At 43.5% G+C, this 19,673-nt stretch overlaps 1 protein-coding gene across 1 annotated transcript; it reads right to left on the reverse strand.

Moving 5' to 3' along the window:
• Positions 1-1,106: 1,106 nt before the first annotated feature.
• Positions 1,107-18,880, reverse strand: ALG6 (ALG6 alpha-1,3-glucosyltransferase). Its single transcript, XM_014870518.2, has 15 exons — positions 18,824-18,880; positions 16,404-16,512; positions 13,481-13,565; positions 11,671-11,760; positions 10,931-11,019; positions 9,254-9,336; positions 8,564-8,628; positions 6,504-6,689; positions 6,154-6,289; positions 4,149-4,234; positions 3,707-3,791; positions 2,653-2,723; positions 2,299-2,367; positions 1,729-1,927; positions 1,107-1,560 (listed from the first exon to the last, which is right to left on the reverse strand). Exons 2-15 carry the CDS (start codon positions 16,483-16,485, stop codon positions 1,366-1,368), a joined length of 1,521 nt encoding a protein of 506 aa, XP_014726004.2. The 5' UTR covers positions 16,486-16,512; positions 18,824-18,880; the 3' UTR covers positions 1,107-1,365.
• Between the last annotated feature and the right edge of the window lie 793 nt (positions 18,881-19,673).

Here is a 19,673-nt window from a genome sequence, read left to right on the forward strand (position 1 = left end):
TCACACCGAACAGCCTTGCTCAGGCTGGCAAGGAGCAGGCAGCGTTCCTTGGGGGAAACTCGGTGGCTTTGGGATTTCACAGCCTCTGGAGACAAAGATTCCTATTCTGAGCCCCAGCACCCCTGAGTGCCACTCAGCCCACACTTGCAGAAAGGTCGGGCTGTGGGCAGAGCTCCTGCATGCCACAGTTTAGAGTCAGACCCACAGAAAATCCTAAATCCTTGTGAAAAGATGGAAGTTTTGTAGTTTTATAGGAACTGTTACAGCGTAGGGAAACTGAACTGTGCTCACCCCCAATCTCCTCCTAGCTCCTACTCCAGAGCCCCTTTTCCATTCTCTGAGCTGCCAGGGGGGCAGGGTTGCCTGGGGGGATTTTTTCCACAACAAATAAGCCTGGAAAAAGTGCACAAATACACTGAGCTTGTGGGACTCCAGTGGCAGGGCTCAGAACTGGCCCAGCTGGAAGTTCCCAGAACAGCTGATTCACACACTGAGGCTGAGGGCAGTGACAGCCTGGAATGTGACAGGGGAAGCCTTTAAACAAGGGGGGAGCTTCTTTTGTATTTATATATAGATACAGGAAAAAAAAAAGGGTAGACTGACTCCTAATTAAACTATACGACCCTAAATTGCTTTATGATTTATTTTCTTCCTCCATGCTTTGTTATGTTTATAATTACTCAATCAATTTGTATTCTCTGAATTATTGGCTTTGGAAGCTGAGCTGTGCCCAGGGAGAAATTGCAGAGTAGAGTTCAGTTTACATCTGCAAATTGCTGTGCAATTTAATAAGGGGTTTGGGTATTTTCAAACTGCACTGCAGCACCTCAGCTTTTATTGCAGTACAACCAAAAGTTTTGGCTTTTCAGTCCTGTTAAAGAGAGTTGCAGCAGTTTTAGAGCCACACCAGAGCTGCTGACTCCCAGCAAAGGGGGACAGTGACTGATGCCACAAATCAGGTTTGTGTCATGAAGCAATTCAGCACCACAACTTCAGTGCTGCCAGGCACGAGTTTCTACTTTACCTGCATTACTTCCTTGGGCTTTTTATGCTAGGAAAGGAGAAAACTTCATGCTGCTTATGCTAATACAGTATTTTAACATTAATTCAAAATTTGGTCCTTTATTAGGCATTTTAGATTTACAAATGGTAACAAAAGTATAACACTTCCAAAGAAAACAAATCAAATCCCATTCCCAATGCTCTTCAAAATATTTCTCCTTTAAAACAGTCTTTGATTGTTTTGTGTTTAAATAAGCAAAAGGTTTTTCCTGGCTTTCCTTGAGTTGTGTCCATCACACACAGGCTCCTCTGCAGTGCTGACACCTCTCACTGAGCACTCTCAGTCCTGCAGCTCCAGCTTCATTAACTGATTTTCTTCTGCCCTCTATTCTTGGAGTCCCAGAGTATGACAACATTAAAATACACCAGGAACAGCAGGAAGTGCAGGCAGGACACCACAGCCACGGCCACAGGGAACAAATCAGGCAGGTGCTGGGGAGGAGGCACGGCAGCACTGAGCACTGACAGGACTGCCATCAGGGCCAGGGACAGCAGGAACTGCAAGACAAGGAGTGAGGGAACAGCTCAGACAGCCCAGCTGCCACCTCACTGCTGGGAGCTCTGTGCTCTTCCACATGGCACGAAAGAGTGACAGCCCCTGCTCCACTGGCACTGCAGTGCTGGGAAAAGCTGCAAGTCAGAGCTAAAGGAATCAAATTTGCTTACCAGGCTCCTGACAATCCTGGGAAAGGACTTGAACCAGGACACATAACCCTTGAGGGAAAGGGAGAAGGCCTTGAGCTGTAGGTCCTCTGCAGAGGTCTTCTCCAGGATGGAGAAGGAGGCCAGGCACACGGCCAGGAAGGCGGGCGTGGTCACGGCGTAGGGCAGCAGCAGCTCGTCCTTCAGCAGCAGCGGCAGCAGGCTGGGGTGGGGCAGGGCCAGCAGGGAGAAGAGGGAAAACCAGGAAATACATTTATCCTCACTAGAACTGGGGCACAACAGGGTTTGCATGGGATCACAGATGGGTTTGGGTTGGAAGAGATCTTAAAGCTCATCCTGTTCAACCCTGACACCTCCCACTGTCCCACACTGCTCCAGCCTGGCCTTGGGCACTGCCAGGGATCCAAGGACAGCCACAGCTGTGCCAGGGCCTGCCCACCCTCCCAGGGAACAATTCCTTCCCAATATCCCATCCATCCCTGCCCTCTGGCAGTGGGAAGCCATTCTCTGTGTCCTGTCCCTCCATCCCTTGATCCCCAGTCCCTCTCCACCTCTTAACAGTTTCCAACTCACCTGAAAGTTGACACGAGTAGAAACCACGTGGCCATAAAGGGGATTTCATTTATGATTAAGCAGACTGGGCTGGAATGAGAAGGAGAAAAAGGGACATCAACTATTCCCTAATCAAACACCCAGTCCATGTAGGATATCCCCATGGAACAGCAGTGCTGGTGACTGTCCCCACAGCCATAACCAAAAGGACAGACAAGCCTGGCTGTACTTGCACACCTTCATTTACAAGTGATTTAGAAAAGCAAATGAGCAGAGTTGTTAAAATCTGCTATATTTGCACGTGAAAGCAGCATGCTTTAATAAGAAGATGAGGAAAAGATGGAATTTTATCCATAGAAAAATTAATTTACTTACACTGACACGAGAAGAATAGATTTTTCATGGACTTGAAAGGAGAACAGGAAAAATGACAAGGCACAGCTGACCTTAGGAGAGAGAGCAGAGATGTGTGAGCCTGTGACTGCACAGCAGAGCTCTGCTTTGGTGTCTGCAGGTACAGGGTCTGCATGGGGGCAGCACTAAACGAGCTGGGTTTGCTAATTAACTGCTGCCTTTCCTCACTGCAAAGCCCAGAGCAGCTCCTGTGAGCACCCTCATGTCTGGTTTGGAAGTTTATCAGAATAATCACAAAGTCCTGCAGGTAGAGCCTCACTCTTGCTCAGATTCCCTGACAGGAACAAGGAATCACAATATTCCCACACACAGGCACTGGCAAATCCCACTTCTGGTAAGAATGACCCAATTTTTGACATAAAAGTTTGCTCCTCATCATCACCAGCCAACAGAAAAAGTAAACAAGATGTCTTTTTATTCCCCCACCAAATAAAAACATGTAAAACCAATTCTTAGGATAAATGTTAGTTTTAGGCAATGTTGTGATAAAACCAAAAAGAGAAATTATCCTGTAATTCTGAAACTTAGGACCCAGCTCCATCTAATTTAGATTTCAAGGAGAACTCAGTTTTTGCACAGGAGCCATGACACTGTGCTTCAATTCAATGATGTGACTAAGAGAAGGCAAACATTTTGGAAAACAGGGCCATTTTAATTTCAAACCACTCATGAGCTCATAATGTCCATTTGGGGAATTTCTAATGGAATTTTGTAGCCACTGAAGAAGAAAAACTGGCACTTTGGAAGCCAAACAAAAAGAGGAGAAATCCCAATTCTATATGAGGTTTAAATGTGTGTGGAATCTTCCAAAGGCTCTTCAGAGTTAAATAAGGAAAACTGAGCTTAAGGAAAAAGTCTGGGTTTAAAGGACAGGTCAGAGCCCTGGATTTAAGGAAGAAAACCACTTTTTAACCAATTCCCTCTGTGTCCTGCACAAGTGCTGCTGGCACTGCTGGTTGCCCTCCAGTGCTTGTGGTGGATACAAAACAAGGAGCAGTGGAAAGCAAACACTCACCAAGGCAAATTTAAAGCCTCGAAGGGAAGGCTGGACAGTGAGCTTGATACAGGCAGGGAGCAGGCTCAGGAATGTCACAGCAAAACTAAAGGATTGGGAAGAAAAACAGTTTTAATACATGAGAGACTACAGCCATTAACACTTCACTCTGCAGAGCCAGACCTGAATTCTTCACTGAGTCAAGGAGAACTGGGAGCTCTGACTTCTAAGAGCATTTCAAAAGATATTTGAATTCTTTGAATTTGCAAATTTTAACTCAGTTTTAACCAAGCACCTTACATCACTATATAATCGAGCAGGGAATTTTTCAGTCATAAATATTCCCAGTATTTCTCCCTCATGACTTGGCAGAAAACTACAGTACAGGAAAGAACACAATTTGAGAAAATTCACTCCTCTTGCAAAAAATATTGCATAATAAGGCATCCCAGTTATGTCTTACCTGAGTTTTAGCTGAGTTCGAGGGGATATTACATTCTTTATCTTTATAAGGACACTTAGACTGCACCAAATATTGGCTACTTTATCCTGGAAGGAAATAAAAAGGTAATCAGTGATAATTATATATAATTATACACGTTTGTGGGAACAATGGGGCTTGGGAGGTGGGGATTGTTGGGTTTCTACCATGAGACTGCAAATAACATTTGCAGATGTACATCACATTCTCAGATGTACTGGGCATGACTCTGCCCTTCAAAAACGGGTCTTCAAGAGACCCAATTAAATCATGCTCTAGAATAAGTGAGAAATAGTTCTTCAGCACAAGAGATGACAACTTCAGCCATGAGAGCAGACATTTTGTGGAGTTAAAGCTGTGAAAGTGTCCCTGAGTAAACCCTGGCCCAGGTGAATCCTTTCTCACTGTACCTGCCTGTGCTCGCTGCTCGCTAGCACTGACAGAGTTAACCCCCAATAAATCAAGAAGTCTAAAGACATTAGCACTTGTGCTAGGATCACTTTCAAAATTAAATTTGTAACTGCAGCTCTCCTGCTGGTGAAACTCATCCCCAGACAGCTGCTGGGGGCACAGCTGTGTAGACACAACTCCCAGCAGCAACTGAGCCCCGTCCGTCCCCGCTGCCAGCGCCGGAATCTGCCGGGGATTCCGGGGAGCACAGCCCTGGCAGCACCAGCAACCTCCTCCTCACAGCCAGGCTGATTTTCCAGCCACCAGCAAGTGTTCCCAGGCTGCAAATGGGAACTGGCACACCCTGGGCTGCAAATGGGAGCTGCACAGAACCTGTCACACCCCAGGCCAAGTTACTGAGCGCTGCTTACGTGGACAAATTCTCATTTTATCTCCATCAGAATCCAGCAAGTCACTGCCCTGAGCAGCTCAGAAAATATTTGGGCTAATATTAGACTAAAATCCTCCAGCTCTTTTAGACTCATTGGTTATTGTCATTTAAAGATTTTATTTTTAAACTTGGTACTGAATAAAAGGTGTGGTGAGCAAAATGATTCTTTTATAGATTCCAAATAATTCTCAAGGAAAAGGGTCATTGTTTTTTTGGAGGTGTCTTTTTTTGGAGAGGTTGTTTGGTGTTTGTTGGGGGTTTTTAAATAAACTTGCAGAGAATACATCAAGAACACCTCCACTGCCTTTGGTACATCAGCAATAACTTTTCGTTGAAAAATCTGCCAGTTGTGATATTATTTACATCTAAAAAAGTTTAAAAGAATAATTAAGATTAATCAAACTATGTGAGAATTTGCTTTAATCCCTGTGACAACCTGGCAATTCAAACCTTCATTTTCTGGGTTAAGCCTGAAATTGCAAATTTGCTGTAAAAAGTGTAATATTGACTCATGCCCCAATTAAAACAGCAGCAACTCCCTGTGACCTGGGACCTTTTATCCCAAATTCCTCTGGCATTGCCATTCAGTAAATGAGGAATTGAGTGACTGGATCAAGGCTCAGCACCTTCAGCATGGGCGTGTCCACAGCCTGAGCAAAACCAAAAGCAGAAGTGACCTAAAACTTTTGGAAAATATTGTGGAAACTGCACAAGGTGAATCAAAAAGAAAGCTCTAGGTGGCATCTAAAACACAATCTAAAAATTATTTTTTAAAAATAATGAATCCCATTGAAAAGAGGGAAGCAGAACCCAAGAAGCTGAAGCTGTTGACTTCCAAGGTTACATCTTCTGACACTGTCAATTACTATGGAATCTATTTCAATGGAAAAATGTATGGATTGAAGTATGGGTTTGATGATGGGATAAGTGTTGTCTCCTGGTATAATATCCTGGAAGATGCCAGCTGAGCTGGGGTTAAACACTGGATTAAATAACTGGCAAGAACCGAGTGCTGAAGAAGCCGTCTCGAGTTACTCGCCCTGCGCTGTGTCTCCCCCATGAAATCCTAAAGGTCAGGCTGAAGGTTTCTCCAGGGATCTAAGAATACAGGACAGGGCAGTGGGTGGGAGAAGAAAACATGCATGCCTCAAACAAGCCTCTGTCAATGGGAAAGAGTCTTCTGAGTACTTGCATGATTTGTTCCACGTCGGTGCCGAACGGGAGCCAGCAGGCAGCGAAGGACACCAGCACTGTCCCTGCCAGTTTGGCCAACAGCACCAACCTGCAACAGGACAGCACATCAGCACAGCAAAAACATCCAAAAAAACAGTGGTGGGCAGAAACAGCAGCAATGCCCATCCTGCAGGACTGCAGCACAGCACACAGGCACTTCCCACAGAAATCAATCCAGGAATGCCCATGTGCAGGTAAGGACAATCCCACTCCCCGTGCCAGGCTGATTCCTGAGGGAGATAAAACACTTGAGACTCACTTACCCCTTTCCTTTCAGTCCCTTCTTGAAGCACTTTCCAAGTAAATAGCAAAAAAAGGGCAGGGAATGGTAAAGCTCCATTTGCTTATAATTTAAGGCCAAGCAAAACGCCACAGAGCCCAGGAGGTCCCAGTCATGGGACAAACAAAGGACAGCCCACAAGGCCAAGCCAAGGCTCACTGAGTTGTATATGGTTTTTTATGTCAAGGACAAGATACACATCTCACTTCTGGAAGGCAGCAATTAATGCCCTGAGGGAAAGCAGAAATAGCTTGTAAAATGAGTTTTGCCAAGTTAGTTTTAAGAACACGTTGCCAGTTGTGACTACGTTGCCCTCAGAGATAAAAAATTTACTTCCATTGAAAGTGTAATTTTTATATTTCCAAAGTTTGATTCAGAGCTTGCCCAGGCAAATCACAGGGCAAATTCTGTGTGTGTTAATTACACATGCAATGTGTGTTCAGCCAACCCAGCTTTTGGTGGCAGTGACAGCTCTCTGCAACAAGCAACATTTTCTCCTTGCTATTTCCATGAGTAATGATAAGCTCTCACAAGCTTCCCCTTCCAGCTCCCACAAGATACATCCCTAATATTCAAACATGTCAGTGTTTAAATTCTGTATAATTTAGCTCAAGGACTTCTGAGGGGTTTGTGATTCTGTTACACACACGAGGCACCCTCATCCATGACCAGGTCCCTGAGCTGCTAATCCTGGTCAAACAATGAGTAGTAATTGCTAAAAACAATGGTACTGCCTTGTGACTTTGAAAAGATCTTCCCAGGCTCAGGAGATTTTGAAGAGACTGAACTACACTTACTATTAAACTGCAACAGATTTTAGCTTTGGTTTTTACTTGTTTTTTGAAAAGCTTATATAAACCAGTAAACACAGAATCCCAGAATGGTTTGAATTGGAAGGGACCTTAAAGCCTGTGCAGTGCCACCCCAGCCATGGCAGGGACACCTTCCACTATCCCAGGGTGCTCCAGCCTGGCCTTGGACACTGCCAGGGATCCAGGGACAGCCACAGCAAATCTGAGCACCCTGTGCCAGGGCCCCTCCACCCTCCTAGGAAGGAATTTCTCCCTAACATCCAATCCAAACCCACCCTCTGGCAGTGGGAAGCCATTCCCTCCTGTCCTGTCACTCCATCCCCTGTAAACAGTGCCTTGTATTTCTTGTATTGTCAGAAATGTCACAATATTTTGTTTTCCCTCTGTCAGCCTAAGCAGCTGTGACAACACATCCAGCTTGCCCACGGAGCTCTCAGCCCACTCACATTTCCCACTCCACATCACCAGGTGTATTTGACACCTCATTGATTTCACATCAGCAAACTCACACTGAGAGCCCTGATCCTGCAGAGGGGCAGCAGCTCAGGGAAACCAATCTCTGACGTGCTGGAGCTGCTCAGAGGGTGGCACTGGTCACATCAGAGTGGTAGGGCTGGCACAGAAACCTGCAGGAAATCCCTGCCTCCACAGCAGCTGCTGCACCTCCAGCACAGGCTGAAGTGACAGCACTGACCTGCTCCTGTATAAAACCAGTATAAAACCAGCACTGTTATAAACAAACCCCCCGTGAAGGTGTCCACCAGCACTGTGGAGCAGCCAGGCCTGAACTCACCTCCCTGAGCCGTGCAGCCAAGGCACAAGGGCAGGTTTGACAGAGCTGAGCTTTTCACACCCTCCACCTGCCACTGCTCTGCCATCCCAGGAAGATCTAAGGGGATTCCCTCTGCACACACAAATCACAGGAGCACAACCCATCACTCTCCTCCCTGTCACAGCCCCACTGGTGCTGCCTGCAGTGAAGTGACTGACAGGGAGATGAGCTGGAGACATGGAAAGAATGATATTCATGTTGGGATTGATTTGTGCCAATATCAATAATTTTTATCTCCAATATGTTTCAGACTTGCAGCTTCCTTTGATATCTCTGTTTGGGGTGGGCAGAACCCCCCAGATGACTTTGTACACTAAAGTCACCCTGTGCTCAGCTAACAAGTGCTAAGGAGCAATTCTTCCATAAACAGGAATTCACTTCCATGCAGAACAAGGATACTGGAAGTGCCCATGGTCAATAAGGATGAGGCCTGGGTAAAGCAGGATGCAGATAGCACTGGAAACCTGGTAAAAAGGATCAAAAAAGAGAGAGGAAAAATAATCAGTCCAAAATTAGACATTAGACAGAGGAACTTCTCCAGTACAAAAATGTTCCCCTCCATGGTGCATCTGACACATAGGAATCTTATTCTCTACAAGTCATCATCTGTCAGGAATATTTTGAGGAATAAATAAGGATAAAGATTTAACATAAATAAGAAAATATTTAATATTGTCTGCCCTTTACAATAGCTCAAAGATCACCTACACCCATCTTAAACCACTCCAAAAATCAAGAGACTTTTTATCCCAAAATCTACCCTAAGGAGAGTTCAAGACAAAGCAGCTCCCAAATCCCCCCTGCCACACAACAATTTTTTTTTTTTTGTTAATACTCAGGTAATAAATTCATGGAAAATCATTATTTATTATTATGTTATTAAAAGTATTAAAAGAATTGCTGTAAGATAAAATAAAGGTTTTTTTAAATGTTTTTAAGTGCAAAGCCTATAATGTGAGCTATAGTGGTTGTCATCAGTTTCACATGGAAGCCATCAGGGTGTTCCACGTGTTAATTAACTCAGGGTTACATTTCTACTCTGTTCTAACAGTGTTTCCTTTGTTTAATTTACAAACACCAGGTACTTGCCTTTTTTTTAGCAGATGTTTCTTTCAAGGAAAAACAATATAAAATAACTGCAGGGATATAAACCAGCAAATCAGCAACAAACACTGAAAAATAAAGATTAACTCTCCATTAGAATCCAAGGCAAGAAAAAAAACACAGGCAAATAAACATCAAAACATCAGAAATAAACTGGGCAGTTCCACTTCAAAGGACAAAAAGAACCAGGTCTACAGAATTTGATCTTGTTAATGTTTCTAAGGCTCATTTCTGATGTCCCAAAGCTGCTGCTTTCACGTGTTCAGCTGTCCTGGCTCCTGGCACAGCCTCAGTCACTCTCTAGTTCCTCACATGCCACAAGCAGGGCAGGCATTTGGGAATGCCCCAAAGAAATCAGCCCTGCCTGCACCCAGGTTGTGGGACAGGACAGAGGCTGGGGCACAGTGGAGAAACTCCAGATTATCCCAATCCCTGTGGGAATTACCAGTGATGGGGACAAAGAGACTGAAAGCAAGGATTTGTGAGAGGGGAGAAGAAAACAGAGCCAGCAGGTTCCCCTGGCCAGGGTATGTCCAGCAGGTGAATTCTTCTTGAGTTGTCTTAAAAACTCAAGGAAAAACTCAGATTATTTCGACAAACCACTTTCAGCAAATGTGCAGTGGCTCCAGGAGGGAAAGGAGATGTTTAAATATTTCAGTTATCCAGGGTTGAATTGCTTTGCAAACTTAAGCCACAACTAAACAAATACAGCCAAGGTGTTAGCAAAACAAATACACTGATGCTTAAAATAAAGCTGCCATCGACCACCCTGAATTATTTTGATGCACTCTTCTAATGGCCCCTGTTAAAAAGTGTTTATCAGCTCTCCAGATCCATCAGTGTTGTGTCAAGTGAGTTGATTTCAAAATTAATAAAGACCATTTCAAGGGTAATTAAATACTAGTGATTTTTATTTTTTTTTCAATTCAATCAATTACCAGAGAGCAGACAGAGGTATGTGAAGTACAGAAAAGCTATTGATGAACAAGAAATTCTGCTGTTGCAATCAGAAAGCATTTGGTGTTAGAAAAAGCAAAAGACATTTCAAATGAAAGAAATCAAGAGTTTACTGCCCAAATTGTTTGCTGCCCTACTGCTGCAGCTACTAAATAATGGTACAAATCTTCTGCATTTGTTTGCAGTTCTAAATAATCAAATGGTGTAAGACAAATTTAGAACACAAGTAGTAAAATAAATTTTTACTTTTTTGCTCACAGTAATAATATCAAATATCTCTGCCTTTGAGATCAGCTCCTAATGAAGATCTCTGGTACCTCCAGAGGTTAAGTGAGTAAATGCCAAGCTATGTGTAAAATCATTTTAGATAAGAACCAAGATAAGCTAAAAATGAAAAGACTGTTTATCAGAATGGAAGGGGGAACAAGAATATTTTCAAAATTTAAAAAGTGGGTCTATGCTACAAAGAGTAGTTGTGTTTTAGAATTTTTTAATGAATTGAGTTGAAAACTTGTTCCTATATTTTCTATTTATCAGCTTCCCAAATGATGGCAGATGAGGAAATAATGCAGGAATTTGGCTCAGAAGTGAACCTGCTAAGCCACCCAATTAAAAATAAAGACAGAGAAGCTGCATGTTAAACATGCTGAATTAGTAAGCAAGACAAATGTGCAGGATGATCCCAAGGAAATAAAATCTTCCTACCTGTTGTACGCATAAATAACTTATGGGGCTGACTCTCATAGCCCCGAGATGTGTGCAGAGCAACCCAATCAGGATTTATTAACTTTGCACTGTAAAACAAAGTACAGACACATCAAAATGCAGACAGTTCTCATTTCCCTTTACTCTCCTTGCAGCAATAAAGATGACACACACAGGAGCAGATTCCAAGAATTAAGATGAATGAGAAGAAATATTTCAGAGAGCAATAGTGATCAATGAAAGCTTTTCCTCACCACTAGATCAGTTTACACTATAGACTGCTTCACAATTAAAAAAAATAACCTTTGGAAACAGTAAAAATGGAATACAATATTTATTAGGACAAGATAATCACCTCCAGCCTGGTTCCATGGACTTTAAAAAAAAACAATTGTAAATACCTTTCATGCTTAAGTATTAAATATAAACCATTTACAGTTCACATAGATGCCCCACATAGCTGTGCCTGTGCACTTTAACCTACATTCTTATTCCATAAGTCTCATTCCAACAGCAGCAAAGCCCTTGTGGAAAAAGTATTCCAATAACAGAATTCTATTTACATGATCTCCACTCATCAAATGTCACTTGGGCTCTGCACACACGACAGCTTTCCCAGGCAATGGCCCCTGTTCCTACAGCACTTTTCCCTGGGCATCCCACATCCAGCAGGGCCTTGTAGGGAAAGCTGAATATCCACAAAGAAAACTGGAACACAGGATTTAAAACACTGAACTTACATGTAAGCACACACAAAACTGTGATAGGCAGTGAGAGGTGGGTAATCGAGGCCCCAGTACAGTAGGTTGTTGTCACTTGTATTGAAGTACCTAAAAAAAATAAAATTCAATTTAAATATGACATTTCCAACTTGGTTTTGACCCAAGGAAAAGCTGAATATTAAATGTATTCCAAATCCAAAATAGAAGGTGGCAACAAATATACCTGATTAATTTTAATTCACATTAAGTAAGTCTCAAGCAACAAAATAACAACAAAGGTGATGCAGAGTTTACACATTTGTGGTTGCAAAAAAAAATTTTAAAAACCTGCTAAAGCTCACTTCACTGGAGAGGGAAAATCCTGGTTCTACCTCCAAACCCAGGTGGACGCCATGAAAGGAAGGAAAAGGATTTTCCCATTTGGGATGTTGTGTCAGGATTTCTATGGCTGCAGTCAAAATGAAGTCACCTCTTCCAGAGGAGATCAGAGGGGTCTGTGCAAGGAACAATTCCACAATGAGGAGCAGCCCCTTCCCATCTCCCTGGCTGCTCCCACTGCCATGGGGCAAGCTCTTGGCTTTTCCACTTCCTCTCTTCAAATGCAGCCAATTTTTGACATTTATTACAGTAAATGATATTTCTTGAATTCTTTATGAGCTGCCTGAAGTGTCTTTTGAGCTGATGATAAATCATATTTCTTTGAGTTGCATTCTGCCTCTTCTCCTACAACTGAAGATTGCTCCTGTCAAGGCACTGCAGATTCTTCATGCAGAATGTCACAGTTTGCAACTTTCAGGGAACTTACCAGTTTGGGGGGGGTTCTTTTCATTTTACCTTCCATAAAGTTTTCAATTAAAAAAAAATACAAACAATCCTTATATATCTAGTAATATTTAGCAAGGAAGCTTTCAGAGTTTTAATTAGCAATAGAATAAGAAAGGATGTTCCTAAAGCAGCCTTTAGTAAATAATGTCAAGACTTTAAAGAATAATATAAATCAGGAATATTTAAATTTTAGAATGCAATCCCTAGCATGTCAGCCAAGATGTGCTGTTCCAAACATCCACTTTGCTGTATTAGAGATTCAATTCTCAGAGCAGACCCAACTCAAAAAACCCTTCAAATATAAATATAAAATTACATCAATTATAAAACCAGAGAGCAAATACAAGGCCAAGGTGCCCACCTGGCAGCCCCTCAGCTAAAGCCAGCCTGTAGCAATGTCTGATGTGGCCCCTGGGAATACCTGGCAATATTGGCTGCTATAACTCCTCATTTTAAGGAGATACAGTTCAGTGTAGCAGAGTGGATCAAAGCTGGCAACTCCATTATTATGTAACACCTCTTATCCCAACTCTGGCACAGTCAGGGTTTGGATATCCCAGGAAAAAAAAGGACAAAAATGATACTAAGGAACAACAGGATGATCTGAGGTCACTATACAGAGCCACTGCAGAGTTCACATGTATTTGCAGGACACAAGTGAATTAATTTTCTCTTTTGTCTGATTAGTCTGTACCCCAACAGACAGCTAGGGAAAAATTACACCATACACAGAGCAGGAATTACAATATATTCCAATTTGAGTTGTAGCACATATACAGACTCTAGATTTTTACTCTAAAGAATATTAGGAATAATGCAAAAACAAAATATTTAGAATAATTCTCCTCCTGTTTTAAATGATCTGTACAAATGAAGCTCGCTACCCTTAAATCCAGAATCCCCACATGTAAAAATCTCATGGATCATGGGAGCAAACAGTGAACTCAGAGGTGTAAAATCCAAGCAGGATTTCCTCCCAATCCCCTTTGGAAGCACCACCTACCACTGCCTGATGGGTAAGTTGTAGGTGATTTCTTGCCAGTGCCTCTGAGCCTCGTAGTCTCCATACATGGGTGGCTTTCCTGCCCCTAAAAAGAGAGGACATAGAATTTAGGACATTATTTGGTTTATAGATTACTTTCCTCTAGTTATCTATTGCATAGTAATTACTGATTTTATTCTCCATTCCTCTATATTGAGAGCAAATAGAGACCTCATCATGCAGTCTAACAGAGAGAGAAAAAAAAAAAAAGTTATGTGTTCTTTTGGCTTTCTGGAGATTTCTGCAATGAGCATTTATCAAGATACTCTGCTGTGAAGAACTGCTTCCTCATCTGACAAAAAAAAAATCATTTCCAAGTGCAGATGAAAAATGTGGTACTTTCCCTGAACTAGGAAAATGCACATAATGGACATGTTACAGTGATTCTGTGGGAGCTGCTGCACTCCCTTGGTATGTGATAATTGTCAATATTCTCACTTGTGTTTCAGCCATGTCATGGTACCTTACTATTAATATCATTATAATATTATTATTTGCCATTTTCACGGAAAAAAAAGCTTTATCAATGCAAATACTTCAGATGTCAAATACTCCCCTCGATGGAGCCCAACTGTGACAATGGCAGCATGCAAAGCATCTTCCCAGAGTTTATTTACTTCTATTAACCTGATCACTGAGAACAGAAACTGGACTGATTGTGCTCCCAGTGAAATATTGACATGAGCCAGACAGAGATTTAAGAGGTTCTTTAAAATATAGGAAAGCCATTTCTGGTTTTAGCCATGATCTATGTTTGTGGGAATCCCTCGAGCTCAGCAATGTGCAATTTATTCCCAGAAAGTGGAAAGGATTTCTTATCTCTGCTAATTTCTTCCTGGGTGGTGGAGAGAGCAGATTTTCTCCACTCTCACACACTCAGCCTAAAGTTTCCCAAATAAGTGAGGTCACTGGAGTTTCATCAGTGTCAATTCTGTAGCTGTAAATCCAGTGGAACAAAGAATCTGCCACTGGATTATTGAAATGCAAAATAGATATTACCTAAATTTTAGAGAGTGTGTGTATCAATTTCTCAATCTCTACAGGAAAAAAAGGGATGCAAAAAATTAATTGGCTTCAGAATGATCCAAAGGTCTTTATCCAAAGGTTTGATTATTAAAAGCCAACTACTGATCAGTTCCTTTGACAATGCACATTTAGCTTCCATCTACATAAAGCACCAAGTACATAGACAAACCGAGTTTAAAAATTAATAGAACTGGAATATTTTATTTTAAAAGGCTTACAAATACCTTAAAAGTAGTGATTTTATTCAGTTTTATTGTTAACCTGGGAACAGATTTTTTAAAGGTTTGAAGCTGCCTCTCAACACCTGGATTTAGCAGGAGTTTGGCAATACATTAAGAAATTATGCATTAACCTATAAAACCAAATTTTTCCTCAATAATTCTCCACGACCAGGTCATCACATTCAAAACCAGGTATTAGTTTCTGTTTTTTCATTTAATTTCAGAGGCAGATCCAAAAGCAAGCTGATGGCAAAGAACAGGGTGAGAATGAGACAGAGATCCAAGGGTGCACAGTAAATGAGGGTGGAATTAAAAGTTTATCACATCTGCAGGAAGTCAAAGAGAAAATAAAAATTAATCCCAGTGGATTTATATGTTTGACAGCTCTAACACTGGGGTTTGTCTTTTTACAGCCATCTAATGCTCAAAGTTAAGCTTTAATAATTTGCTGGACTGGATCAGATTCAGCTTTTCCTATTCCAAAAGCAGCACTGTGGAGGAAATAAGATTTTAAAATTGTTACTTTTTTTTTTTAATTGTTATTTTAGCTCAGGCTTTATTTTAGACTCTCTTCCACAATCTTGATTGGTTTGAAATCAAATCAACTTCTAAAAATCTAGTTAGCAACAGAATTCTAAATAAATCCTCTTGTACTGCAAGAGAAATTCAGTGTATGCCTGAAGACAGGGTGTTTCATGCCTAGAGATGGGTAAAAACCTCAGATCTCTCAGAAATGGCATTTTCAGAGAGCAAACTCAAACCAAAACAACTGGAAATGCAGTTCAGCTTCAAGTAAATGAAGCCCAGAATTACCAGTTTAAAATCACCAGAATGCTCCTGAGCAGATCCAGCTACTCAGGGGATGAGGCTCCCCACTGCCTCAAAAAAACAGAGTAAAATTCCACTTGTGATTCTTTGGGCTGATGAGGATTAGAAGTATTGATTCATTTTTTTCTTTTTTTTGAATTTGCAGAGAGCAAGCCTTGTGCAAGCTTATTCCAATAGTGGGAAAGGAATTGGGAAGCTTGGAAAAGAACTTGCTAATTCTTTGCAAGCCTTCTGACACGAGGAGGAGAAAAACTCATCCATTACCAGAATGTAGCTCTGGCTCCTGCTGTAAACAAGCTTAAGGAGGTACAGCTACAAGGCAGAGTCATTGTTCACTCCATGTCACCTCTGCACTGTCTTCATTAGCACCAGGATTAGCTAAATATAAGCTAAATAAAAATATAAATAATAAGATTATATCTGCTACAGAATTTAAAAGTCAATATGAGGCAAATGTACAAGTGGACTGCATTACTCTGCAAATAAAGGCACAGGGGAAAACAGCCCCTATTGATATTGATCCTAAAATACTAATGATCATCAGCACCACCCAAAAAAAAAAAGTTATGGTGGTTCTTTGCAGTGTTTTGCTCCAAACTGTGATGTTAATCATGGCACACCTCAAAAAATAAGAAAAAGGAATTCTCGGGGAAATCAAGAGGAACTAAAATACAACAACAGTTGAAATAACATATTGCTTTCTACTTCTGATTTTATATAAACAGCAATAAAATAAATAAGGAATAAACAACATTCATTTTGATTTCTCAGAAGCCCCACAAGCCCTGTCCCTGAGGCTGCTGCCTTACCTGAGTAGGAGCCCAGGGACACGGCCCAGCGCACGGTGAGTGCCAGCAGCACCGTCATTGTCATCAGGCTCCACTTCTCCATGCCTGGGCTTTGGGACACTCCAGGGACCTGGCAACACAGCAGGGACACTGCTACAGCACCAGCCAGGGCTGATAACAACCCCTGCATTCATAATTCGCTATATTATTAACGAGCACAGGGGTTAAAAAATGAATAAATGTCCCAGTATTAAGTTAATGCCACTTTTTTCCAGATTATGCGACATGCACATCTGGGATAAGCACCACTGCTGGTTTAAACAAAATAAAAGTCATTTAGAAGTTAATTAGTGTCAGGAGATATTATTCTCCATCTTTCTACCCCCAGAAAGCAGCAATGCTGATGCCCAACCAAGCTTATTTGACCACACTAAGGACCCAGTAAAAGTAAGAAATATTGCCAGGTCTGTCAAATTGAATGAAACTCAGAAATCAAGAAACAGGAAAATTACTATGTTGCCCCATGGGAAAAAAAAAAAAATTCAAACCACTAGCTACAGAATATGCAAACTCTGACCTAAAGAGTCAAAAAAAATTTTACTCTGAACTAGGAAAAAAAGTGAGGAACTGCTCCAGTCCTGAAGGGTACAACTGCCACAGACTTTCCTTGCAGAAAAGGCATAATTTGATTCAAGTGAGTTTAATACACTTGTTACTACCAGCCAAAATCAAAAATCCCATACAGCAGAAGCACTGAGCTGCTGTTTTAGTAACAGCAACATCTAAGCATGTTTAGGCTATTCTTCTCCAACTCCACCCATATTTATTTACTATTCACAGAAAGGTGTGACCCAACACCACCACCAAGGGGAAAAAAAGAAGTTAATTAATAATATAAATCTGTGGCAGCAGATCTCCATCTATAGGTAGAAAGGTGAACATTGATGTTTGCATGTTTTCACCTGTGCCTAAGCCACAGGGGAGGCACTTTTACCTAAATAAAAGATACATCTGTCCTTTTCTATATTGCCACAACATTAATTAATTATACCTTCTTAATTATTACATAGCACCAGCCTCACCTACAGACTCCCCCATTTCTGTTCCACTCGTTTACTTTTGCCATTCCCTATGTTTGGAATAACAACTGTTTTCTGAAATACTGAGTTTCTTTCTCTGCTCTCAAAAGTAGCTCTTAAAATATTCTTTCCTACTTATTTTCCACCTTTAATAATTATCCTATACTACCTATAATAAAAAGTTATGCTTTTATTAGATTCTGAAGCACAGAACTCTTAATTCTTGGTATCCTGTGGGTAGCAATGTTAGACAAGGAATAGTTTTTAGGGGATGATAAAGCCGGTTTGGCCAATTCCAAACTTTTCACCTTCCTCTGGATGTACAACACCTGAGGGTCTCTCAAGATCCCATCTGTAAGACTGAGGTGAAAATCACAGCTTAAAAAAACAAACAAACAAAAAAAACCACTATCCTGCCACACTGCCTACAGTGAAGATTCAGATAAATAACACTCACTGCTGGCCCAAGGAAGCTGAGAGAACTCAGCCACAGATGCACGGCCCTGAACAGAACTTGTTTTAAAAGAGGCGCCAGCACACATTTCAGCAGCCGGAAAACGCACGCACTGAATGAAGAATTTTAACTTCTTGCAGCAACACCTGTCTACAACCCTTCTATTTCCCTAATGCTTGTCAGAGACGCCTTTATTCCTCACATCACTCCCCACCCTCACAGCTCGCTCTGCCCCGGTCTCCTCAGAGCCTCCAGCGCGGGCTGGCGGCGGGGCCGAGCTGCGAGCCCACCCGAGCTGCCCCTGGCCACCAGCGGGCCCTACTGCCCCTCAGCCCCCTCAGCTCTTTACCCCTCACCCTGTTCTCCCTCAGCCTTCTCACCTCGTTCTCCCCCAGCACCCTCAGCCCGTTCTCCCCCAGCCTTGCAGCCCCCTTAGCCCGTTCTCCCTCAGCCAGCTCACCCCACAGTCCCCTCGCCTTCTCAGCCGCCTCAGCCCCTCCAACCCCCAGACCACCCTCACGCTCGTCCCTGCACAGCTCCCTCACCTCCCCGAGCCCCTCCAGCCCCCTGACCGCCCTCACCCCCGTCCCTACACAGCCCCTTCACCTCCCTGAGCCTCTCATCCCCACAGAGCCCCCTGACCGCCCTCACCCCCGTCCCTACACAGCCCCTTCACCTCCCTGAACCTCTCATCCCCACAGAGCCCCCCGACCACCCTCACCCCCGTCCCCACACAGCCCCCTCACCTCCCTGAGCCTCTCATCCCCACAGAGCCCCCTGACCACCCTCACCCCCGTCCCTACACAGCCTCCTCACCTCCTCCAGCCCCTGACCGCCCTCACCTCCCCGAGCCGCTCCAGCGCCCTGACCACTCTCACCCTCGTTCCCGCAGAGTCCCATCCCCTCACCTCCCTGAGCCGCTCCCAGCCCCACTCGGTCCGCTCGGTTCCCCCGGCTCCCTCAGCCCGTCCCGCCCGCGGCTCTTACCGGGCTCGGGCCGGCGCGCGCGCTTCCGCCTGCGCGGCGCCTTCCGGGCGGGCTGTGCGCGTGCGCGTGCGCGTGCGCGGGGCGCGCGGCGGGAGCGCCTCAGGGAGGCTCCGCCATGGATGGCGCCGGGGTTTGGGGACTGCGGGCGGCTCCGGGAGGAGACGGCGCTTCAGGGGGACCTCAGAGCCCTGTCCAGGGTCTAGCAGGGTTCTGGGAGAGCTGGAGAGGGACTGGGGACAAGTGACGGGGAAGGGGGAATGGTTCCCGCTGCAGGGAGAGATGGGATGGTGGGAAGGAGGCTGTGAGGGTGGGCAGGCCCTGGCAGAGGGTGCCCAGAGAAGCTGTGGCTGCACCTGGATCCCTAAAAGTCTCCAAGGCCAGGTTGGACACTGGACATTGAGCACCCTGGGATAGTGGAAGGTGTTCCTGCCATGGCACTAGATGGGCTTTAAGGTCCCTTCCAACCTAAACCAGTCTGGGATTCATGGTTTTTTACCATACCAGCTAGCTGGGGAGCAGCTCCTGAGCCTTTACAACTTGGAGACGATATCTGGGAACCAACTGGTACATAAAGCTCCTAGCACAGAATGCCAGGCTGGGTCAGGGACCACGGTGGGGTCACCTGGTGGCACCTCCCTGCTCAGGCAGGGCCATCCCTGAGCACAGGGCACAGAGTTGTGTGGTTCAGTATCCAGTGAGGAAGAGTCCAGAATCTCTCTTTGATGCACCATAGGCCTCACATTTAAACCTTTCACTCTAACTCCTATTCAT

This window comes from Sturnus vulgaris, chromosome 9 (assembly GCF_052056855.1).
Source record: "Sturnus vulgaris isolate bStuVul1 chromosome 9, bStuVul1.hap1, whole genome shotgun sequence".
Lineage (NCBI taxonomy): Eukaryota > Metazoa > Chordata > Aves > Passeriformes > Sturnidae > Sturnus > Sturnus vulgaris.